Source organism: Mesoplodon bidens (assembly GCF_964165515.1).
Source record: "Mesoplodon bidens genome assembly, chromosome: 4".
Classification (NCBI taxonomy): domain Eukaryota; kingdom Metazoa; phylum Chordata; class Mammalia; order Artiodactyla; family Ziphiidae; genus Mesoplodon; species Mesoplodon bidens.
In genome coordinates this window covers 18,846,565-18,873,667 of record NC_138160.1, presented here as the reverse complement: position 1 = coordinate 18,873,667, position 27,103 = coordinate 18,846,565, and the positions used below count along the sequence as shown (strand labels likewise).

The 27,103-nt window shown below is 33.0% G+C and overlaps 1 protein-coding gene across 2 annotated transcripts in view; it reads left to right on the top strand.

The window, feature by feature from the left end:
* The window catches only part of CDH12 (cadherin 12), a gene marked incomplete at its 3' end in the record, with an annotated part of 276,138 nt that overhangs the window by 205,557 nt on the left and 43,478 nt on the right, over nt 1-27,103 (top strand). For both annotated transcript variants that reach the window (XM_081233542.1, XM_081233541.1), the window contains one exon: nt 15,503-15,690. In XM_081233542.1, the coding sequence (XP_081089668.1) occupies nt 15,503-15,690 (188 nt within the window). The remainder of the gene's footprint in view (nt 1-15,502; nt 15,691-27,103) is intronic.

The following is a 27,103-nucleotide window of genomic DNA, read 5'->3' as shown; positions in this document are numbered from 1 at the left end:
CGGTTTTAAATAGTAATAAAAAAATTAATATATGAAGGTGTTAATGATATAAATTCATATTTGTTTATGTTTCTCAAACAGTACTGGTGCCAATTTAACATCAACTTTAATACACAGTTTAATTCCCATAATTAAACTGTATTTAAGTAATTTCAAACACGTAACACTTTTCTAGCATTCTCTGAAAATTTAACCTAGTCTGTGGCTTTTAGGTCAGTACCTCCCAAAGATATGAATATGACAAAAAGTTAGATAAGTTAATCTTTGATATTGTATGTATGTATGCTATATGACAATTAGATATGCTCCTCATTTGGGAGGAAATGTTTAAAAAACATTAAAAATCATAAATTTTAGGGGTTAAAAACTTATACAAAGTGTTTATATTCAGGTATCTTCCAGTTCTCACAAAGAATGTGGGCATGAGTCATATTTGATGACTCTTATTTCTATTATTGAAAACTAAGCCAAGACACATTACAAAACTAGCTTTTTACCAAGTGGAATAAACACTTCAAGTTTAATTCCCAAATGGGCCTTTGTCTACTTCAATAAAAATAAATAAGAAACAACTATTTCCTGAAGATAAGGCATGCAAATGATAAACTGGGACTTATTCACTAGTCGTTCTCCCAGTGGTTCTCAAATTGTATTTGCCTTAGGAATTCCTTGGGATCCTATGTCCCAGTGATGGAAGTTCTGCTTCAATTGATGTAGCTTGATCCAGAAATCTGAATTGTAGATAAGTGTTCCAGTAGATTGTGATATAGATAGTCTGCAGGGCACAATTTGAAAATCTGTGATGAAGGAGCAAGTGTTGATTCTCTGAGAAGGCTTTTACATTATTCGTTAACTAGAGGTAATGAGTTAATTATTTGGTACCTCATGAGAATTTTTTGATTCATGCAAAATTCCACCTATTTGGGTGGAGACTGAGTATTAAAATGTAGTCATTTTAAACTAAGTATTTTGAAAGTTTATTTTTTTAACATATTAAGCACTCATATACAGTTGTACGTCTTGTTTAGAAATTTTCCAAAGAGTTTATGGATGTCAGATACTGATGCTTTAAGGCTGAACTCAAACTGGATCAAAGTAAATACAAGTTGAAGGCAAGCTCAGTGAAAGACTTTGCACTCCCAGTTCTCCAATGAGAAGCGATTAGTGAGTTTCACTAGACTCTATGTGGGCAGATGTAAGCAAATGAAAAATAACAGAAATAGAATGTTTAAATAAATTTTCATTGCTATAATTATCATTATTCACATCATATTGTGCTTTGCTAATGAGTATATGAGTCCTTTTAAAATAGTACTGACACTTTTTGATGACTTATTTTGTTCTGTTTCCCATGTGGCAAAGTATAAAAGATTGTAGCCTGGTTGTTCCATTGCCCCATTAGCAGACTCTCAGAAGAATTATGCTTATGAGCTGGATGGCTAGCAACCTTCTTGATGTGGCAATTATAATCATAATATTATTTTAAACAATTTTACCCAGAGTAAAGGATATATGCTATGATTGTTAATATCATTTCCCCAGATTTCTTAAAATGCTTAAGTTAATTTTTTTATTATTTCAGTCTTTGAAAATCACATTATAGTCAATTAAAAATTCCTGCCACACAAATGGGACCTAATGAAACTTAAAAGCTTTTGCACAACAAAGGAAACCATAAACAAGACAAAAAGACGACTCTCAGAATGGGAGAAAATATTTACAAATAAAGCAACTGACAAAGGATTAAACTCCAAAATTTACAAGCAGCTCATGCAGCTCAATATCAAAAAAACAAACAACCCAATCCAAAAATGTGCAGGAGACCTAAATAGACATGTCTCCAAAGAAGATATGCAGATTGCCAACAAGAAAGGATTTTCAACAACATTAATCGTTAGAGAAATGCAAATCAAAACTACAATGAGGTATCATCTCACACTGGTCAGAATGGTTATCATCAAAAAATCTAGAAACAATAAATGCTGGAGAGGGTGTGGAAAAAAGGGAACCCTTTGCACTGTTGGTGGGAATGTAAATTGATACAGCCACTATGGAGAACAGTATGGAGGTTCCTTAAAAAACTAAAAATAGAACTACCATACGACCCAGCAATCCCACTTCTGGGCATACACTCTGAGAAAACCATAATTCAAAAAGAGTCATGTACCATAATGTTCATTGCAGCTCTATTTACAATAGCCAAGACATGGAAGCAACCAAAGTGTCCATCAACAGATGACTGGATAAAGAAGATGTGGCACATATATACAATGGAATATTACTCAGCCATAAAAAGAAACGAAATTTAGTTATTTGTAGTGAGGCGGATGGATCTAGAGACTGTCAAACAGAGTGAAGTAAGTCAGGAAGAGAAAAGCAAATACCATATGCTAACACATATATCTGGAATCTAAGGAAAAATAAAAAATAAAAAAAGGTCGTGAAGAACCTAGGGGCAAGACGGGAATAAAGACACAGACATACTAGAGAATGGACTTGAGGACACAGTGAGGGGGCAGGATAAGCTGGGTTAAAGTGAGAGAGTGGCATGGACATATATACACTACCAAATGTAAAATAGATAGCTACTGGGAAGCAGCCGCATAGCACAGGGAGATCAGCGCGGTGCTTTGTGACGACCTAGATTGGTGGGATAGGGAGGGTGGGAGGGAGATGCAAGAGGGAGGAGATATGGGGATATATGTATATTTATAGCTGATTTACTTTGTTATAAAGCAGAAACTAACACACCAGTGTAAAGCAATTATACTCCAATAAAGATGTTAAAAAATTCCTGCCACTTTTATACATTGAAATATATGTATTTATTCATACTTGTTCTTGATTCTTAAGATATATGAATTGAATAATACTATCTTTACTTTTCTCAGTCAACAGTGCACTCAATAAGACAAATATCTATATGTATAAGGATATTACAACCACAGTAAAATTCCATAATAGGAATATGATCAGAATAATTATTGGCATAAATAGGATATAGTTATTAGATCTAGCTGGGATTATTAGGACATATGAAGGATATAGCATTTAAGAAGAAATGTATAGTAAGAAGTTAACAGACTGAAAGAGAGAAGGTTGGTTGAAGAATACTGCAATCCTGAATTATACACATGTATTTATGTATGTATGTGTGTGCTTTTGAGTAGAGAGGCAATATCATAAATCAATATGTTTAAAAAAATAACTTTGTTAAGTTGGTAAACACTGAAGTACAGAGAAGATGTGACACAAACCCAGGACAGTTGTTTGGAATAAACAAACAGAGTCAGAATTGAGAAATACACAGTAGCAGAATGGAAAGGATTTTGTGATCTATTGGATTCAGAGATAAGTAAGATAAAGAGCATGTGAAGAAATTATTTAAGTAGGAGATGGTTTTTCTGTTAATATGTTGAAATTTGAATGGAAATGAGCAAACGATGGCTGAAAATATAGGGAGCCTTAAAGAGAAGTCAGAGTCAAAAAACATTTCCGAGAGACATTTGATGATAGAAGTGACAAATGAAACTTGAGGCATGCATGATATTAATCAGATTAAAGAGGGCATAATTCTTTAATTTTGAATGTAAGAAAATCCAGGAGGGGGAATGAACAAAGGTATAAGGAGAAGCTTAAAAATCACCACCTCAAACCTTTAATACATATATTTCTGACAATGGTGTATATATATTTTTTTTTTTTTTTTTTTTTTTTTTTTTTTTTTTGCTGTACGCGGGCCTCTCACTGCTGTGGCCTCTCCCGTTGCGGAGCACAGGCTCCGGACACACAGGCTCCGCGGCCATGGCTCGCGGGCCCAGCCGCTGCGCGGCATGTGGGATCTTCCGGGATAGGGGCACGAACCCGTGTCCCCTGCATCGGCAGGCGGACTCTCAACCACTGCGCCACCAGGGAAGCCCAATGGTGTATATTTTTAACCACAGTTGTGAAGGTATCCTAAATTCTCATTTATGTCACATGATTTAAATCTATTTCATATTTGCATTATTATTGGTCTTAGCATTTATATATGCAAAGAAATTGGACTTATACAGTATTTATGAGAGTTAAACACTATATAAATAATACTAAAACCATGGAAACAAAATATTTTGCACATAAGATATCTTTTATTAACAAATATTGGACACAATAAGTTATATCCTTTAACAAATAATGTTGCATGGATTGCTAATTTTATAGAAAAGTAAATGCAAAAATGGCTATATCATTTTTTGTATGTATAAAAGGGATAAAAAAAATTAATCTTTTCCCTCAAGCTGCTCTGTGTATAATGGAGAATTATACTATTTGAAGTAAAATGAATGATAGACTTATGCACACGATGATATACAGATGTGTAATATGGGCACCAAATCATTACAGAGCAGATCTGAGAGGATGTAGAAGGAATTAATACCAATATTGATTTCTGAAACCTCTAAGAAGAGTTAGCCAGTGGAACAGCAAATGTGTACCAAAATACTTTAGACCATTGAAAAAACATAATGTATTATTTAAAGAATTGTGAAAAAAATGGAAGTGCAAAAACAAGAAAAAATTTCATCAGAAAATGACTTAAAGTTGTCCTTGAAAGAATGAAGAATAGAATTTATGTAAAGGGGGATTAGGAGCAGTGGGATAATGAAACATTTTATGCATAAGCAACAAGGTAGGTAAGAGATATGTAGTGTTCAATTATAAAATACAGTCAATTAAAGAAAATTTAAACCATTGTATACATATATTAATGCAGTAACATATGATGAATATTTAGAAATAAAATTTGTAGATCAATGAATTTGGTGCTATTGAAAAAATTAATTTTGGTTGTTTGTTTTTTTATTTTTTTATTTTTATTTTATTATTATTTTTGTGTGTGTGGTATGCGGGCCTTTCACCGTTGTGGCCTCTCCCGTTGTGGAGCACAGGCTCCGGATGCGCAGGCTCAGCGGCCATGGCACACGGGCCTAGCCCCTCCGCGGCATGTGGGATCCTCCCGGACTGGGGCACGAACCCATGTCCCCTGCATCGGCAGGCGGACTCAACCACTGCGCCACCAGGGAAGTCCTGGTTAAGTTTATTTTCTAGACTAGTCTCACAATGTTTCAAAAAAATCTGTGAAAAATCAAACTTTTGGTTAAATAAGTATTCCCAGATGAATTTGAATTTCAAACATTTTTTAGGCCTAGTTTGTAAGATGTTGAATATATTTATAATTTATAAAAAAACCTCACGGGCTTCCCTGGTGGCACAGTGGTTGAGAGTCTGCCTGCCAATGCAGGGAACACGGGTTCGTGCCCCGGTCCGGGAAGATCCCACATGCCGCGGAGCGGCTGGGCCCATGAGCCATGGCCGCTGAGCCTGCGTTTCCGGAGCCTGTACTCCTCAACGGGAGAGGCCACAACAGTGAGAGGCCCGCGTACCGCAAAAAAAAAAAAAAAAAAAAAAAAAAAACACCTCAGGTGTGGCCCATTTTTGTGAAATTATTGGGCAATATCAATGAGAATTATCCATCTACTATGCTTTGTTAGGTGGGTCAGAAATTACATAGACAAGGACAAAAGAAAGGTTTACATGATTAATGGAGGTTTTAAGGGAATATTAAATGTACTCCATAAAATTAATGTGCAACGGAAGGTTATTGATGCACTTGAAACGTTGTGCACTCTTGCCAAGGTCTACTTCATGTTTACTATGTAATGGAAGTAGTGGTTATATAAATCACATATATTAAAAATACATAGTTTTGAGAATCAGGAACACTTTTTATTTTGACAGTAATTAAGTAATATAAGTGGGTTTTTGTTTCATAGTTCATTTGGAATTGGTTTGGTTGGAATTTTCAATACTGGCAAGTGAATGACCAGACAAGTCAAAGCCTGTCAAGTCATCCATTTCCAAACTGAAGCCCATCTGCACTGGCCCAGTTTGGCTTGGGGGTGGACTGGCAGACAGGAGAAGTCTTAATTTTGCATATGGATCAAATCACTAATTAATATGATCTACTGGAAATTTCTGATTTCCAGATCTAGATTTTGGTAATTAAAGTCAACATAAGACTACTATTTGAAGATGAGCAGAGAAGGAAAAGCATACTGACAATGAAGAAAGTCTAAAGGAACAGTGGGAGACAAAGGAAAAATAGGGTTTTTATTACATCTTGTATGTTGTACTTTTTTAGACTAATGGTAACATGATATGGGATAGTCTAAAATTTCAGGAAGCTGAGCTATCCCCTCTATGATATTATTTATTTTTCTGAGAAATATGAGACAAGGTCATATGAGATATTGTTGTTGCTTTTATTACCTTTTTATTTTCCATAGATGAGGCAAGATCATTTTGTGTGCTATTATACTTGCTTAAGTAATTAAAACACTAAAATATTTATAAAGCAACATTTTACTTCTCTGTAATTAGATGGTAAATCACACACACACATATACCCAAGATCACAATTTGAACAATTTAATGTCTGATTTCAATCACTGAATCAACAGTTTTATAGTAATATGAATTTATTTTCTAAATTTTACTTATTTATGTGTTTTTGTTTATGAAGTTTTTATTTACTAATTTTTTTAAAAAGTGTACAATTCGGTGGTTTTTACTATACACAAAAAGTTGTGCAACCACCTCTACTAATTCTAGAATATTTTTATCATTCCAAAAAGAAACCACATACCCATTAGCAGTTATTCCCCAGTTCCTCTCAATTTCATCCTCCACTCCCATGCATAATTTTATCTACTTTCTGTCTCTGTAGATTTGCCTATCTGTACACTCCATAAAATGGAGTAATACAATATGTAATCTTTTATAACTAGCTTGTTTAACTTAGCACAGTATCTTTAAAGGTTAATCCATTTTGTAGCATGTATCAAAAAATAGTTCACTTTTATAAATTGACATATATTTGACATACAATATTATGTTAGTTTCAGGTCTAGAGCATAGTGATTTCACATTTAAATTCATCACTAAGGATCACTACCATAAATGTATTGACTATCTATCCTCATACAAAGCCATGACAGTACCAGTGATGATATTCCCTACTTTGTACAATATGACACTGTGATTATTTATTTTATAACTGGAAGTATTCATCTCTGAATTCCCTTCACCTATTTTGCCCATCCCAACCACTTTCTTCCCCTCTGGAAACCACCCATTGTTTGTTCTCTGTATCTATTTTTGTTTTGTCTTATTTTTCTATTTTGGTTTTCTTTTCTTTTTCTTTTTCTTTTCCTTTTTTTTTTTTTTTTTTTTTTTTGCAGTATGAGGGCCTCTCACTGTTGTGGCCTCTCCTGTTGTGGAGCACAGGCTCTGGACGCGCAGGCTCAGTGGCCATGGCTCACCAGCCCAGCCACTCCATGGCATGTGGGATCTTCCTGGACTGGGGCACAAACCCACGTCCCCTGCATCGGCAGGTGGACTCTCAATCACTGCGCCACCAGGGAAGTCCTATTTTGGTTTTAACTACCAAATATAAGGGAGATAATATGATGTTTGTCTTTTTCTGTCTGGCTAATTTTACTTAGTATAATACCCTCTAGATCCATCCATGTTGTAGCAAATGGCAGGATTTCATTATTTTTATGGCTGAGTGATATTCCATTGTATATATGTACCACATCTTCTTTATCCATTCATCTCTTGATGTTCATTTAGGTTGCTTTAATTTCTTGGCTGTTGTAACTAATGTTGCAATTAACATAAGGGTGCATATATCTTTTTGAATTAGTGTTTTTGTTTTATTTGAGTATATATCCAGAATTGAAATTGCTGTATCATCAACACTTATTTTTTGGCTTTTTGATGATAACCATTCAGACAGGTGTGGGACAGTATTTCATGGTTTTGATATTTATTTCCCTAAAGATTAGTGTTCTTGAGCATCTTTTCACATGCCTGTTGGACATCTGTACTTCTTCAGAAAAATGTCTTTTCAGGTCCTATGCCTATTATTCATTTTTTTTAATGAGTTCTTGAAGTATTTTGGGTATTAACCCTTTACTGGATATATCATTTGGAAATATCTTCAATTCTGAAGTGTGTTTTTTTTTAATGTTTTAATAGTCTCATCTGCTTATTTTTGTTTTTGTTTCCCTTGCTGGATGAGACATATCCAAGTAAATATTGCTAAGATAGATTTCAAAGAGCATACCACCTGTTTTCCTCTAGTAATTTTGTGGTTTCAAGTCTTAAATTTAAGTCTTTAATACATTTTGAGTCTATTTTTGTATATCATGTGAAAAAGTGGTCCAGTTTCATTATTTTTCATATACTTGTCTGGTTTTCCCAGCACGAGTTATTGAAGAGGTGATCTTTCTCCCACTGGATATTCTTGCCCCCTTTATTGTAGATTAATTTACCATAAGTGTATGGGTTTATTTCTGGGGTGTCTCTATTCTGTTCCATTGATCTACTGATCAAACAGTACCATTGACCTAACAGTACCATACTGTTTTCATTACTGTAGCTTTGTAGTAAAGTTTGAAATCCATGAGAATGATACTTCCAGCTTTGTTCTTTCTCAAGATTTATTTTGCTATTAGTGGTCTTTTGTGGTTCCATACAAATTTTAGGATTATTTGTTCCAGTTCTGTGAAAAATGCTATTTGTATTTTAATAAGATTACATTAAATCTGTAGATTGCCTTGGGTAGAATATTTAACAATATTAATTCTTCTAATCCATGAGCATGGTATATCTTTCCATTTGTTTGTACGTTTTCAATTTCTTTTATCAATGTCTTTTAGTTTTCAGAGTACAGGTTTTCACCTCCTTGGTTATACTTATTTCCAGGTATTTTATTTGATTGAATTGTACAGAGGATTGTTTTCTTTCATTTTTTTTTTTTTTTTTTTGTGGTATATGGGCCTCTCCCTGTTGTGGCCTCTCCCATTGTGGAGCACAGGCTCCGGGCGTGCAGGCTCAGTGGCCATGGTTCAAGGGCCCAGCCGCTCTGCAGCATGTGGGATCTTCCCAGACTGGTGCACGAACCCGTGTCCCTTGCGTTGACAGGCGGACTCTCAACCACTGCACCACCAGTGAAGCCCCGAGAGGATTGTATTTTTAAATTTTTCTTTCAACAGCTATTGCTAGTGTGTAGAAATGCAACAAATTTCTGTAAATTAATTTGGGATCCTACATCTTTACTGAATTAATTTATTAGTTCTAATAGTTTTTTTTTTTTTTTTTTTTGGTGGAGTCTTCAGGATTTTCTATGTATAAGATTATGTCATCTGAAAAGAATAACAGTTTTATGTCTTCCTTTCTAATTTGGGTTTCTTTTACTTATTTTTCTTGTCAGATTGCCGTGGCTAGGACTTCCAATACTATGTTGAATAAAAGTAGTGAGAGTGGGCATCCTTGTCTTGTATCTGATGTTAGAGGAAATGCTTTCACCTTTTTACCATTGACTATGATGTTGGCTGTGGGTTTGTCATATATAGCTTTTGTTATGTTGATATATGCTTCCTTTATACCCACTTTGTTAATAGTTTTTTATCATAAATGAATGTTGTATTTTGTCTAAAGCTTTTTCTGCATGTATTGAGATGATCATATGATTTTTATCCTATGATAATGTGATGCATCACATTGAATAATGTGATGCATCACATTGGATAATATGATGCATCACATTGCTTGATTTGTGGATTTAGAACCATACTTGCATTCCTGGTATAAATTCCACTTGGTCATGGTGTATGAACCTTTTAATGTATTGTTTAATTTGGCTTGCCAATGTTTTGTTAAGGACTTTTGCATCTATGTTAATCAGGGATATAGTCCTGTAAATTGATGCTGGCCTCACAGAAATAGTTTGGAAGAGTCCCTTCCTCTTCAATTTTTTGGAACAGCTTGAGACAAAAAGGTGTTAACTTTTCTTTAAATGTTTGTTAAAATCCACTTGTGAAGCTGCCTGGTCCTGGACTTTTGTTTATTGGGAGTTTTTTGATTACAGAGTAAACTTCATTACTAGTAATTGGTCTTTTCAGATTTTCTATTTTTTTCTGATTCTGTCTTGGAAGAATGCAGTGCTTCTAGGAATATATTTATTTCTTCTAGGTTGTCCAATTTTTTGGCATATAATTTTTTGTCATAATCTCTTATGATCCATTGTATTTCTGTGGTGTCAGTTGTAACTTCTCCCATTTCATTTTTGTTTTTATTCATTTTAATTTTTTTTCTTCTTGATGTGTCTGGCTAGAGGTTTATAAATTTTATTTATCTTTTCAAAGAACTAAATCTTAGTTTCATTGATCTTTTCTTTTTCTTTTTTTTTTCTTTTTTTAGCCTCTATTTCCTTTATTTCTTCTTGGCTCTGTGCTATTTTCTTCCTTCTACTAACTTTAAGTTTTGCTTATTCTTCTTTTTTCTCAACCCTTTAGGTGTAAAGTTAGATTGGTTATTTGAGATTTTTCTTGTTTTCTGAGGTACGCCTATATCATTATATTCTTCCCACTTAGAACTGCTTCTGTCGTTTCACATAGGTTTTGGAATTCTGTGTTTCCATTTTCAAATTCTGTGGTTGTAATTTCCCTACTGTTTGCCAGTTATCATCCTGGGGGTGTGGGTCTGGAGTATAACCCATCTCCTCCCCTTCTACCCATCTTGTCGTGGTCCCTTCTTTATATCTTTAGTTTCAGAAAATCTTTTCTGTAAGACTTTAGGTTGTTCTCATAGATAGTTGCTCTGTAAGTAGTTGTACTTTTGGTGTGCCCAAACGATGACATGAGTTTAAGTCCTTTCTACTCTGCCATCTTGTTTCTCCTCTCTATTTTCTAAAGTTGAAATGTAATATTTCAAGTAATCATCTCCTTAAGTGGTCTCAAGTATATGCTTTCAAGTTCTTAAAAATATTTAACATTCTTATCAATTTGAAATAATTTCTACTTAGGCCTAATTACCTCCAACTTAGTTATTTGTTACATATAAATATGTTTTATGTGCATCTGAACATTGACTTCTTATGTATTGTTTTTCAGTAACTTTAGATTAGTTATTACTATAAGCATAAAATAAAATGTATTTCAAAAGAGAATTTGTAATGGATTATTCCATCTTCTTTTTATTTTCTATTCTTATGGCTGAATGTTGTCACAGTACTGTATAATTTATTCATTCATTTAATGTATTTATTCAGGTCCTATAGTATTTATTTCTGATTAAACTGTAACATATTAATTTGTATTTTGTTGAGTAAATATATATCTTTTGGTGTTTTCATCAATACTTGGAAATTTTCTCAAAGAAAAAGGAAGGGAAATATATATCCTTTGTCCTTAGATATTAATGAATGTGCACACATGCACACGCACACATGCAGTGCAAGTTTTAATAATCAAAGTATAATTTTTTGAGTAGCATTAGTTACTTAAAGGATGCCCACTTAGCCTATAATTAAGTAACAGATACTTTTACCTTTGGAATTAACAGGGCACATTATCTGTAAGAAGCTAGAGAATTTGATCACTATAATTCTACCTTAGTTCACTACATGCAGTTTTCTCCTTTTCTATGGGAACATGGTTATTTTTGTTAAGCCTAGCATGCATATTTGATAACTATGTAAGTATATATTCTTATTGACTCTGTGAATAATTTCTTATCATCTGTCTTCAATCTTAATGTGTGTTGTAGAGGTAGTGCCATTAAGATGTTTCATATGAGTCAAAAGTAGGATGCCCAGAAAATGATGGCAGTGTAATTACATAGTACATCATAAGTGATCCAACTTGGGCACAGGTGAAGAATTACTTCAGTTTTGAATTAATCTTAATGACCCTAGCTTTATGCTGTTGAGTTTCTAGAAATGATAAATGTCAAGTCATTGGAAATAAAATGACAGAACTTAAACAATCTGACAAGACTGATGCATAGTTTCTATGACTTGTTCCATGTTCTGTAGACTTTATTGTCAACTACAATGTTTTACTGAGAAATGCTTGTCTTAATGAATGTGTCTTCCATCTTACTACAATGTATATCTGTTATGCAAAGAACAGAAAATTCAGTGCTTTCTATGTGCTTGTTTTATGTACACTAAAACCTCAATGTAGAAAACAGATGTAAGTGAAAAACACTGTTTTACTTCTATTATATCTTAATTTTAGTAGGGCATGTTAGTGGAATGTTATTAAGTCCATCTTTTTAGGACAAGACTAATATTTCAATTTAATGACAAGTTTTCCAATGCTGTTAGATAATTATGAATTTTGCAAACAAACTACATGCTGACAACTTTTTCTAAAACTGCTATTCAACTTATATTGATAGAGGATTGCAAAGTATGGCTGTCTTCACATTTATTGTTATTAGCCTCATAAAATGTTCTTTTATAAAACATAAAAGTCATATCTCAGCCTATAGTCTTGAAAAGGCATATAGTCTTTCATCGATACTCTGTATTATCTGATGTCCTTTAGCTAGCCTCTCAGAGTTTAAATTTTTTTCTGACATTGAAAGGTCTCAATTCTGGCTAAACTTTTCACCTTCACTAACCATAAGCCTAAGTGATGATACCAGACTAGGTTATTTCCCTTGATTTTTTGATTCTATTATTTTTACTTTTAAATGTTTAAATGAAAAGCAAACTCATATACCTAACATGGAACCTAAAGTTGCTCCTGAATAGCTTGGATAAATTAAGCAGAAATTTTCCAAGCTTTTACGTTAGATGCCCATATTTTCCTAAAGATTCCATCCAACCCTCCCCTTTCCCCAGTGATGCAACACCATCACCATCATGCACTGCTTGGCTATGTTTTTAACTTGAAATCAACTACACTTGACAGCTCCCTATCTCTCTCAAAACTCTGCCAGCTATGTCTTCAGTAAGTTTTAGTCATGTTTCCTAACTAAATATCCTGTTAGAGAAGCATTTATTTTCCAACATAGACCTCCACTGCTCTATTTGGAAAAATTCAAGAACTTTCCTAACACTTACTGATGTACTGTTAGTTTAGACCATGACAGATCACACTATAGATTCAAGGCTTTGGGTGTTTCTTCATTTCAATATCACAATCACACAATGAGACACAAAAGTTGTAGACACATCTCTGATAAATCATAGGTGCTAAGAAAGGAAGAAAAAAGGAAATAAAAAATACTTCACATGATCTATGACTTGTCCTCTTTCTTTAGAATTTGTCACTGAGAAATTTAGTACAACTTTATATAACTGTGTCACATGCTTTCTTGACACATTAAACAGGAATTCAGGCATCCTTCTGTTTGCTAATATCTCAGGAGTGCTTCAGAAGGATCAGGGTTTAATATGGCTATTGTGAAAGACATGCTTTCTAGAAACTAGGTTACAAAAGCCACATTATGTACTGCTTACTAATCATGGCTATTTGAACTCAGACAAATTCCCCTTGGATATCTGTCTTTACCTTTTTTGGAGTCAATGGGTATACAATGTAACCCATAATTTTATTCTTTTTCTTTGTTCATGTTGTCTCAATTTCAAACCCTGCTTAAAGTTCACAAACATTGGACAACTCTATCGGATAACCACTCTCTTAAGTGTTTAGGGAATAAAGCTTAATGAAGCATAATTATAGTCTATGAAAAGTTGCTAGTTTGACAGATAAATATGAATTCTTCGACCAAAATTATTTTATAATGACTACATAACACTCCATTGTTGCCACTTGAAGTATTTTTATTTGGTATCTATTTATTTATTTAACATTTACATTTTCTCTTTTGGAGAGATTTCTCATATCTTGTTCAGAGGCAGCTATACTGTTAATTAACTATTAAGTTAACTAATTAAGCAAGTATTTTATACCACTGTAAAATGTATTTTCTGTCTATTACATGGAAAAAAAAAACAATTTTAGGTAAATACTTAGCTCTCTCTAGACTAAATATATTATATGTCCCGTTGAGGTAATGTCCATTGGATGGATATAAATAAGGCTGATTTTAACATTATAGGAACAAAAGGTAGATATTCTTTTTGGAGGCGGGTGGTAGAAAGTCAGATGGCAAGATATAAGTGCTTCCTGGGCTAATGAAATTGGAAAATTGTGTAACCGGTTGTGAAACAACAATAGATCTCTAAAAATAACTGGGAATAAAGAATAGACTATTTGGCAGAATTTCCATAAAATGTGAATGATTATTTTTTCTCATATCTCAAAGGAAACAATTGTAATACTGTAATGTAGCTTGTTGAATGAACTTCAGCATCCAAGAAACATATTAAAACCTTCTTAATTTAATTGCTATAAATGTAACTAGAATTTCAAATCAAATTAATTACCTTGGTTGCTTTACTCACGGGAAAGTAGGATCCAAAATCTACTAACAGAAGCTTAAATTGGTGTCAATATTAATTTCAACTTTATAGTTTTGTGTTTAGTTTTGCTTTAGTATTTTCATTTCCTCCTATTTTCTTTCACTCCATTTTTTGATTTAAACAGACTGCTGTTTAACCTATTAATATTTATATTGGTGAGATATCAGTAAAATAGCCCATATTTTTTTCTTCATGTTATACCTTACAGAATTTTGTAAACTCTTTTAAACAATGTATATATTTTCAATTTTGTGGGATGCCATAATTTTTCTTGATTCTATTATATTTTATATAGATAGAGATTTTTATAGGTTTTTCTGACTCACTATCAAATTTATAGTAATGTTGTTGCTCCACCTGGTGGTACACAATAAGCATTTTACTTGTCTTTTTTTCCTTAACGTTAAAAAATTGGGAGATAGAACTTTATATCCTGACTTTAAAAGTGTGTAAATGTACCTGGAAGGGAATCTACTAAAAATGTACTAAGTGTAAGTTGAATATTAGACTGTAGTATACTATACTTAAACCCATTATAGATTAAATATATGTACATATATTTAATACATAGATATAAATATATATATATATATATATATATATACACTTATCATTTTACAAGTAATTTTTAGTTTAATGATTTATACTTATTGAGGAAATAGTTCATCTATTATAATATTCATTTATATATATGTTTTATATTTTTGTATGTTAGGACACATAGCCTTATTTTTCTATAAGTATCTAAATATTTGTCTTCTATCTATGTATCCATCTATCATCTATCTATGTATCTTTTTAATCGTGTCTTGTATCCTGGATTCTTTTGCATTAGTATCAGTTTATTTCATGAGTATTCCCACCTTCACATTTCATACTGGTTACACTTAGATGATGTTAGTATGTAAAATATTTCTTCACAGTAATTTTAATTTAACACTTTCTACTGTTTATAATGACCAATTGAAATTCTACAACAGAATCTATTGAAGTGAAAAGTGAAATTATTACTCTTAATTACAATCTTTAACTGGACAGCAAATTGCCTTTCAATTTTGCACTATTATGTTTTAGAGTTGATTTATTTTCTGTAGACTATATTTTCAAGGCTGGTAATCTTATTATGCACTTTACTAACTCCACTGTATACAAAAATTATATATATCTTATCAGGCATTTTCCATCTGAAAGTTCCTGAGTCTTCCCCTATTGGCTCAGCTATTGGAAGAATAAGAGCTGTGGATCCTGATTTTGGACAAAATGCGGAAATTGAATACAGTATTGTTCCAGGAGATGGGGGAAATTTGTTTGACATCGTCACAGATGAGAATACACAAGAAGGAGTCCTCAAATTGAAAAAGGTACATAGACACCATTTTCAAAGTAGATTACTCAATAAAAATTAATGAACAGAAAGACTAAAACTTGAAAATGACAGAAATTTTAATTTTCCTTCAATGACCAATATTTTAAATTAAAAAAAGACCAGGTGACTATGAAGTATTCACTCCCAGAGACATTTTTATTCTGTGATTCACCAGTTATATATTTTATGTTGAAAAAATTAAGCCTATTAATTTGCTTAAATCCTTAAAAAATTCTTACCAGAGGCTAATTTTAATTTAAGTTTTTAATGTTATCAACTCAGACGGAAAGGTTAATTTAAAAATAAGATCTAGAAATAAACTCTATGCACACCAGGCTTGGTCTTGACCCTTTTATTACTTTTCTGAGAATATAAACATCTAATTCACACATTGTTTTTGAGCCTGGACCTCAGACTGGAGGAATTCTGATATGGGCGAGCACTGCTACTGGCAAGTGGACGAAATGAGAATGGGTAGAGCTGAGTTTGAGGGGCTATGGCAAGGGAAGTGAACAGAAAAATTAATGAGAAGGAGGGAGAGTACAAAAAGCTGGAATGTGGTGGGAAGCCCTCGAGTAATGTTAAACTGTTTTATACAAAAGAGGATGGAGAGCAAAACTCAAAATATTGGAAATGAATCCTTATCTCAGTGTATGTAGTTTGTTTTTTGTCAGGCATGGACATGAAGAAGGAGAATGCAAATGTGAAAGAGAAAAATCATGACTGTATTTGGGGTGTGTAGATTATTTTGATAACAATGAGGTAAACTATAGCAATTTCCAATAATACAGCTCAGGCAAAAAAGTGAACTTCATTTAAATTAGCACAGTTTTCCCCTCTCCCTATTATAGCAAAGTGCACTCTATTTATGCCAAAAGCTGGTATACCATACACATTTAATTTTGATACTTGTGATTATTTTAACCTGCAAGAAGTGTTTTCGCATTCAGTCCATTAATCATGCTGCTGTTTCCATATTTGTTCAGGAACTCTGAATTTTATCAAAGAAACAACATATGTGGTAATAAAAATAATCCTGAAAAGAAACAGTTTTCATATAGATGATATATCATATTTTAATTCCTACTATTGCAGTAAAATTGTGCTTTGTCTAGAAATTAATTTAATCACATGGTCCCATTCAGCAAAATTTTTCATTTATGCTAAATTTTCAGAGTATACCTAGAAAAAAAAAATTGTGTTACATTTTTAGTCCATTATTATTTTGTTGTCGTTTTGTTTGTTTTTCTTTTTTCTATTCAGTAACAAACCCCTTAAAATCTTGTCACATTTTTAAAAAAATGATCTCAATATATAACAGGCTTAAAAGGTATAAAGATATTAATTCATATTAAACAAATATAAATTCTCTTAGTAATATGAGAAATAGTAGAAAATATTTTATATCAATGATTCATAAAATTTAAGTTTGAAATTAAATATATTTACAAAGTAAAATTGAGGTACAAAAGAGTTACATTGTGTATAATATATATATTTCTATTAATTTATATTTACAGAGATACAATGAATGTATTTTATATTTACACATAGGATTTTATATTTTGTATTGATTTACACTTATTTACCATCTATGCCAATAAATAATCAATGTCTAAGTGTCAATCTGGGAAAATATATGACATTCTTTTTTACTTTTTAACACAATTGAAAAAGGAGTAGTGTGCTAACTATAGACCTTTATATTACTATGTCAAAGTGGATTAAACATTGAAAGTAATGACTTAGTTATATAAATCAACTTTTCGTAAATACGTATTATGCATAATCAGTAAAGCAAGAAGAATATATCTTCTGCCTTTTTAGTGTATGGAGATGTCATAAAGAGTGAAAGAGTCTTATTTATTTTGTATTCATTTTGTTATTTTTTGAAAATTTTCTAGTTTTTAACTAGATCAAAAGTGAGATTTGTGAAATTATAGCATACCTTTATTAAAATGTATTTACATAATGTATAAAATAGTCTGGAAAGTATATCTCAAAGTAAATATATATATATATATATATATATATATATATATATATATATATATATATATATATATATACATGTATGTTTATAAATACATATATTTTGCCTCCTGCAGTGGATAAATAACCGTTGCCCGTTTTGCTAGCATAAAATTTGTTATCTAAATAAAGCTCAGGGTCCATAAGTAAAATTCACTCCTTCATTCACCGAACATTGATGCGACAGCCACTAAATCCTAACCCATTCTGGACTCTGGGGGGCAGTGAAGGAAACAGACACACTCACTCTGCTAAAGCAGCTACTGTTCAACTGGGGAAGTTAGACAATAAGTAAATTTAAAAGCACTGTCAGCGTTAAATTTAAGTTTGAAAAACACAAAGCAGGGTAAAAATAAGCAATTTAGAAGGTGGTGGCTATCCTACAGTGAGGTAGTCAGAAAATACTTTTGTGTAAGGATGAAATTTCAGCAGAGACCTGAAGGAATCGAAAGATGAGCCATATGGTATCTGAGTGATGTGTGTTCCAGAAAGATTGAGCAGCAATTGCAAAATCCCTGAAATGGGAGTGTACCAGGCAAGGAGGCCAGTGGGACTGAGTACAGTGAATGGAGAGGCCGTGGCTGGAGATGAGGTCAAATATGCCAACGAATGTCCCATCATGGAGATCCTTGCAGGCCAAGCAAAGGACTTGAATTAAATCATGATACCAGAAGACCGTGGCAAGCTTCTATCTAAATTACCATTACCCTTGGTAAAGCCAGGATACGCTGACTTTTCTGAGGCGAATAATGACTAGGGAGTAAGGACATAAACAGACCAGTTAAGAGACTATAGAATTAATCCAGGAAACCAATGATGGAGATATGGTCCCTGATCTTTATAGCAATGAAAATTGTGAGTAATGGTGAGATTCTGGCTAGATTTTAAAGGAACGGCCCAAGCATATTTTTATAAATATTCTTAACGTCGGGTAAGTTACATCAAACATTTGAATAGATTTGTTTTTAGCATTCTAATTTGTTTTACTCTCTAAATAAGGAGACACCAGAGGCAATCCATACCAGCTAACTTCTTATTCTGTTAGAAAAGAAAATTGCAACCTACAGACTACATTTATAAATCTTTAAAAATATAACTCAGGGGAACATTTTTGTAACAAAATTTTGAAATTATCTATTTATCTATCTACCTATCTACATATCTGGTGTATGTATTATTTTGAGTAAGTGTGTGTGTGTGTGTGTGTGCGTGCGTGCTCACATACAAATATAGATATATGACTTGAATAAATATGGCAGCATGTTTTTCTAAAAATAAAACAATGAGGAAATATTCTGTTCAATAAAGCCCATGAAAAACTCAAAATTAATTGAAATAGTGTAGATTCTGTATTTTTATTGAGGTATAATTAACACAAAAAATTATATTAGTTTCAGGTGCAACATAATAATTCAAAATTTTATATATTTCAAAAGATCACCACAGTAAGTCTAGTTAACGTCCATCACCACACATAGTTACAATTTTTTTCTTGTGATGAGAATTTCTAAGATTTACTCTTTTTGCAACATTCAGATATGTAATACAGTATTATTAACTTGTAGTCCCCATATAGTATCTTACATCCCCATGACTTATTTACTTTATAACTGTAAGTTTGTACCTGTTGACACTCTTCACTCATTTCACCCCCCACCCAAACCCCACTTCTGGCAACCACCAATCTATTCTCTGTAATCTATGAGCCTGTTTTTTCTTTTCTTTTTTTATTTATGTTTTTGTCTCTTGTTTTAGATTTCATATATAAATGAAATCATGTGATGTATTTCCCTGTCTGACTTATTTCACTTAGCATAATGCCTTCAAGGTCAATCTATGTTGTCATAAGTGGCAAGATTTTATTCTGTATCTCTATATCTCTAGGTTCCACATCCAAGGATTCAATCAACTGTGGATGGAAAATATTGGGGGAAAAAAATTTCAGAAAGTTCCAAAAGGCAAAACTTGAAGTTGCTGCACACTGGCAACTATCTACATAGCATTTACTTGTATTAGGTGTTACAAGTAATCTAGAAAATATTTAAAACATATAGAAGGCTGTGCATAGGTTATATGCAAATACCACTTCATTTTATATAAGGAATTTGAGCATGCTTGGATTTTGATATCTGCAGGGGTCCTGGAGCCAATCTCCCGTCGATACCAAAGGATGACTGTATATACCACATTTTCTTTATCCATTCATCTCTCAACGGATATTTGGGTTGCTTCCGTATCTTGGCTATTGTAAATAATGCTGCAATGAGCATGGGGTTGCATATGTCTTTTTAAGTTAGTGTTTGTTGTTGCTGTTGTTGTTTGTTTTCTTTGGGTAAATACCCAGAAATGAAATTGCTGGATCACACAGCAGTTATATTTTTAACTTTCTGAGGAAACTCCATACTGTTTTTCATAATAGCTACACCAGTTTATACTTCCGCCAACAGTGCACAAAGATTCCTTTTTCCTCACATCCTCTCCAACACTCATTTTTTGTCTTTTTGATAATAGCCAATGTAGCATATATGAGGTGATGTCTCATTGTGGTTTTGATTAACATTTCGCTGATGATTAGTGATGTTGAGCATCTTTTCATGTACCTGTTGGCCTACAGTTCTTTAGATTTTTTTGAGCGAACACTGTATTATAGGGCTATTTATGCATATGTTCAGAGAGTTCTCAGAAGACTTTATCTTGAACTTATTTAGAGTCCCAGAAGAATTAGATGTAAAATCATAAATATGTATGTAAATATCAACAGCAGTATTTCGGTACCATAATGATCTTAAAATTACTCTTTGGAAGCTTCTCCCTGCAATATCTCAGTATAGAATTGCAATGAAAAGTTTTGATGTAAAACCTAATTCATACAGAAATTATGTTTTTAAGTATATTACATGCATCTAGAAAGTCTAAAAAATATATACTCTACATTTGAATATGTATCTGTTTTTGAATATAATGATATTCTTTGTTTTAAGAGCGTTTTTCTTTTTTAAGCTCACTTAAAACATAAATGAAAATGCTTAATATTCTCTGAAGCACATATTCTCATTATAGTTTCATTTCCAAAATTTGTATTTACTTTCCCTTCACCATTTCCCCTCCTCTCTTCTTTCTGCATGGAGGGAGGGTGTACATGTATAAAAATCATGGTCATGTTTGTATGAGCTGAGAAGAATGAAAAAAAGGCACTTTTATTTTATTTCTTTTAAACCTCAACTTGGATTCAGTTTATGAGCACTGTGACAGAATGCCATTTCACTGTGTCACTTTGAATTTAGAATAACATTATGCAACTTTATATATCTCTACAAGGCATAAGATTTTTTTTAAAAAAAGAAACAATTCTTACTTTATAATTGCGACCTATTGCACTGAGGAAAGAATGAACAAATAAAAAGTGCCCTATATGTTGTTAAGTATTATAGCAATAGAAACAATAACAAAATCAGGGTAGTATAACTTAAAAAATTTTTGTCACATCTAAAAAATAGGTGATAGGTTACATTTAAATTAAGAAAATAAAGTATTTTAAATTCAGCAATATCATTCTTATGTGAAAAGCTAAATGAAATACATTTTTAATCAATAGTTTTTATTTCCTACTGGTAAGTGAGAATAAATATATACTTATTGGATATAAATATAAAGTTACATGAGTTAAAAACATTCAAGAACGGAAAATACATGTTTATTTATAGGCACACTGTGGTTTTCTTGTTACTGATTAAGAAATTTAGGCAATTAAATAGTGGGATGAATACTTAAATTGTACAAATGAACAATTTTAATGTCTTGAATAATTTTTAAGCCAGTTATGTGCTATTTCTACAAAATATCTATCTGGACTAACAAGTAATGATAACATCTATTTAAAATAAAGAATGGTAAAGTGATTTCCTATTTATTTTAAAATAAGTAAGACTTTTTTGGAATTAAAAAAATCCTTAATATTTTGCTGTTTCTTGGTAATATAATTTCATTTCAAATAACCATAACTGTGATCACAGTGAATCCAAGGTGAATTAGTTTATTTTTCCTTAAAAACAGAAGCAATAAAATATTTTATTCCTCACCAGAATTTTAAATAAATAGGCTAAACTCAACTGGTCTCATTGGACAGTTTTGTTTATGTCCCATTAGTCACTGAAACTCACTTTCTTTTTGACATCTCAAATGGCAAGGGAGTGAATTCACATGAAATGATATGGTAGCATAGCACCATCATGTGGTTAATTTTTGAATAACTCAAAAAATAAAAATAAAATTAGGAATACCTTGTTTTATATAACCAAGTATACACCTCAATTTATTGTTTAAAATATTCCTGTTTTAGTCATACAAACATGAAAATTTCAAAGAAAAATACGTGGTGTTTGTTTCTGTAAATATTATGCTCCTGGTTTTGTAAATATTTATCTTCATCTTCTTTTTAAACATCTCACTTCCCTAGTCTCATCAACTCTCAACTAGACCCCAAGTTGGCATAACCAATGAACATTGTTTACTGCCTTGCAGACATTTCTAACTTGTGTGTGTTAGTCTTTTCACACTCAAAATGTCCAAAGCTGAATTTCTTGTCTTCTCCTAACCAAAGCGTACCTGCTCACATTTTCTTCTTCCTGGTTAAGACCCTACTTCCTCTCCAGTTCCTTAAAGCAGAAATCTAGGCTTATTCTTATGCTGCTTCCATTACCATGAACTCCCCTTTCCGAATAGGACGGGAAGCCTGATCACTGATTCCTTCTGAACTTGGATTAAAATTTCCCTCTTTCTCCTCTTCATGGGTTGACTTACAACCATCACTGTTACTCTTTTCCACCACTGTAATGGCTATTTTCTGAGCCACACACCTTATGTTCATCCATTTACTTTAAGAGTGAATGGTTGAAACCTAAATCTATTTATTTTACTCTCACTCCTAATCTGTTTCTGACACCTATCACTAGTAAGATAAAGAGCAAATAGTATATTTTCTATTATCATCTTCTTCATACACAGACACACAGACACACACACACACACACCCATACGCGCATACACATTCACCTACTACATTCCAACCACCCCAAACTCATTGCAATTTCTACGGAAGATGCTGTGCTATTCTTCCTTCTGCATAGAAGTCACTGCCCTACATGAGCATTTCTATTATTTTTTTTTTCCTGTTCTTTAACATGGCTGTCACTCACGTCCCTCACCAAAGAATTCCTTAATCCCTCAGGGAAAGTTCATCCCTCCTTACTTTCTTCCCCAAATGTTACTATTTCTGTCAAAGCACCTATGAGACTTAAAGGTGCTCGAATTCTAAATGCATCTGCTTCTTTCTACTATAGTTTAAGCCCCTAAAGACACTTCGTCATATCTATATCTGTGTCGTCATGATAAAGGAAATGCTTAAAATATACAGTGGTTAAATTTCTTTAAAAAAAAAATCTCATGTTGGTTTATTGTTTTAATTTCAGATGAAATACTTTTCTTAGTATTCACATACCATGCAGAGTTCAACATGTTTTTAAAGTATTTAGAAAAATATTGCTTTACTGATTATATAAATGAGAAATATGAAGCTCATTGGAGAAAAGTAAATTTTTCAAGACTACACAACTTGCAGTAAATTATAGAACATATTTGAAAAGCATATACTTTCGACTATTGTGAAGAACAATATATATATTAGAGGTAAAATGTGAGAGTGGACATCCAAGAAGTTACAAAGAATTCCCCCTCCCCCGATGGTCATGACTTACACTGCATGTGCCTATAAAACATATATCTTGCTTAGGCATTTGTAACAGTTGATGAAATCTTTTCTTTCTTAGGGAAAATATCACCACAAGCCCTCAAATAAAAGCACTAGATGTTCTTCCAATTCTTTTATATTTTGTTTTATCTTAGTTACTGAATTTGTTTCAAAAATTATTGTCAGTGAAATATGGCTTAGAAACGCTGCCATGATTCTTAAGTTAATTCATTAAAATTATCAAAAATTTGAAGTTCTGCACAAAAACCTGGAGTTGATAACTTGCCCACAGAAAAATTAAATTCATTTCTAGTAAATAGTTCTGTAAAAAAATTTTTAGAGATAAGGTATATTAATTATATGTTTTCTTCATTTTAATATTTTTATTTGACAGACACATTTTGTCTGGTAATTCTATTGTTCTTTTAAGCTTTTAAAATTTTAGAACTGAAATATTGTTAAAATTTGTCAAAACTAAAATCCACGTTTTAAAAATGGCTACACTTCACTGTTTCACCTTTATGATAGGGACATTCTCATCTGATAATGTGACAACTTTTATCCATCAAATAACTGCTTGATATTTTGTGTATGTTTGAAACTGAGTTGAGTTTCTTCCTCAGTGATGACGGGATATACCAGACACTCCCATAGCTTCCTCTCACATAAACACGCATGCTTTCTTCCCCATCTACCCCTGACACACACAATACACATCTGTCTTCCAAGTTTTGGATTTTTCCATAGCACTTATTACCACTTGGGATGCTACCATTTGCTTATTTATCTTATGTCCCATTACACTATTTTCCTCATAAATCTTACCACTAACTGAAAAGTATTATTTACTTATTATTCGTTCTGGCTCTCCCACTCTCTAAAAAAAAAAAAAAAAAAAAAATGGACTTCATTTAACTCATGAATCAAGATATCCTCAATTCCTGCTGTGACAAAATAAAATCTAATCAAATATTTGATTCAATTTATGCAGAATTAAATTAACTTGAATAAATCAATTAAAGAAGTACGTACAGACATCATCTATGGATTATTTAATATGAGACGAGTAGTGGTAGAGTTTGTTTTTTTTTTTTTTTTTTTTTTTTTTTTTTGCTGTACGTGGGCCTCTCACCGCTGTGGCCCCTCCCATTGTGAAACACAGGTTCCGGATGCGCAGGCCCAGTGGCCATGGCTCATGGGCCCAGCTGCTCCATGGCATGTAGGATCCTCCTGGACCTGGGCACGAACCTGTGTCCCCTGCATCTGCAGGCGGACTCTCAAACACTGCACCACCAGGGAAGCCCAGTGGTAGAGTTTTAGACTAATTTATTAGCTAATAGGAAAGTCTAGCAAGGAATAAATGAATTGACTACTGTATTGTTAAAAAAATTAAGTTTGAGGAATTTGATTTTCCTTTAAAATGATGCTTGATCTGAAAGTCTTATCTTTATAGTTTAGCCTCGTATCATAAACTTCCCTTACAAAAGCTTGTTCCTAGTGTCTTTTTATCTTTGTTCAGCCTGGTATAAATCTGCTTTCTTGTTGCTTGTCTTGAAAAGCATCTTCTCTTTCAGATACATTTACAGCCTTCAGTTATTTGGGTTCATTGACAATTTTTCTTTCCATTGACTGTTAAGACCTATGATATGACTGAGAGAGTAGAGTCATTCCTAAAGCATTCATTTTGTTAAGAGTGAGGACTCTACTGTGATGGTGAAAATGGTACATGTTCATCATAAAAAATGAACCAGTAGAGAAGAGCAGAAAGTAAAAAGCGATGAAAGCACAAGCAGTTGTGGGTCAGAGCATAGTATAAGTGAGTCTTCTGCTCACGGTCTTCCAGTCTGGGCTGAAATCAAGGTGTAGGCCACTGCTGTGACTGATCTGAGGCACATAATTTTTTTTCCAAGATTACTTGTTTTGGCAGAACTCATTTCTTTATGGCTTTATGACTGCGGGCCCTACTTTTTTGCTGGCTGTTGGTCAAGATCCAGTCTCAGCTCCCAGAGGCACCCCAGGCACTTGTCTGGTGGGCTCCTACCTCACAAATTTACTTCTTCAAGGCCAGGAGGAGACTATCTGTAGCACCTCCTTCTACTAAGGCTTACGTGATTACATCAGACCCTTCAAGCAAAATCTCCCTTGTAATTAACTGAATGTTAAGTGATTAAAGACCCTGATTATGTTTCAATCATTTATTTTTCCACAAAACTTAACAAATTCATGGGGTGATATCCCATTCAGTTCAGAGGCCCGTCACACACTCAAGGGCAGCAAATTATACAAGAGATTATAGAAGAGATTATCTTGTCCTTGGGGGTGAGAATCTTGGGGACACCTTGGGAATTCTGTCTACCAAAGCTGCTTTCCAAATTCCTCAAAATATAACTCTAGCTATCCATTTTCACTCAACCTTATCTGGAAATGTGATGAAGCGTAGAAGAGCCCAGGGAATTATTCTTTTGTATTTTATGCCAAAAATTGCTCATCCCTCTTTGAAATGAAAAAATACTTTGGTACTTTAATATTTTATGTAGTTTTTCATGACCTGGACCTCAGCAAAGTAAAAGCAGAGAAAGTGGCTAAAAACAAAGAATCAAAAAGATTATATCTTGCCCAATTGAACAATTAAATATATCCTACTCCATTTCTTTTTTTAATTCATTCATTTATTTTTGTTTATTTGGTTGTTCCAGGTCTTAGTTGTGACTCGTCAGCCCCTTAGTTTCAGCAGGTGGGCTCCTTAGATGCAGCATGTGAACTCTTAGAGGCAGCATGCATGTGGTCTAGTTCCCTGACCAGGGATTGAACCTGGACCCTCTGCTTTGGGAGCACGGAGTCTTAATCACTGCACCACCAGGGAAGTCCCTCCATTTCTTCACAGTTTAGGCTTCTTACCGTACAACTCGCTACGATATGAATTGTTTCCTGAAAATTCTGGTTTCAGTAACCTTTTTTTATCAAAACATCCTGAGGAGAAAGGAACTACTCAACTAAATTCTATTTAATCAATCATTTTCTTACTTTTCTAGAAAGGTTCATAAAATTGAATGCACCCCAGGCAGTACCACAAAATTTTCTATTTATTGTGCGAGAGCTAAATTAGTTCCACTTCATAATAATGGATTTCTGTTATGGAATATGATTCATTTCTTAACAATAATAAAAAATCCTGTTTTTTTCTATACTTATTTCAAATAATAAGATTTTTTTTGATTGCAAAGTTAGATGAATTTCATTCCTCAGCACCATTCCACACCACCCCCTCCACAAAGAGTGGAGGGTAGTCTGTCAGATGAGTCAGATAAAGTCAACTAGAGAGAGAATGGTATTGATTTTTTTTTTTTTTTTTTTTTTTTTTTTGCTCTTTCTGAGCTATCCAGTTTTATACAATGGCATTGCCTAATGGCCAGGGTCACAAAGAGGTAAGGCCCTCTAGGATATTATTGTGACATTTCTCCTACAATTTTCTTCAGTTGTTTGATCACTGCAGGAGATAACTTTTCAGTCATAAAAGAATATCTGTATGTACAGAAAGTTTCTTTCATCCCACTCTTTATCACCCTGCCTACTAAATATTTGTCTACTGTGGCAGGTCAGGAGTTCTTAAAAGGCATAGATTAGGGCCTCC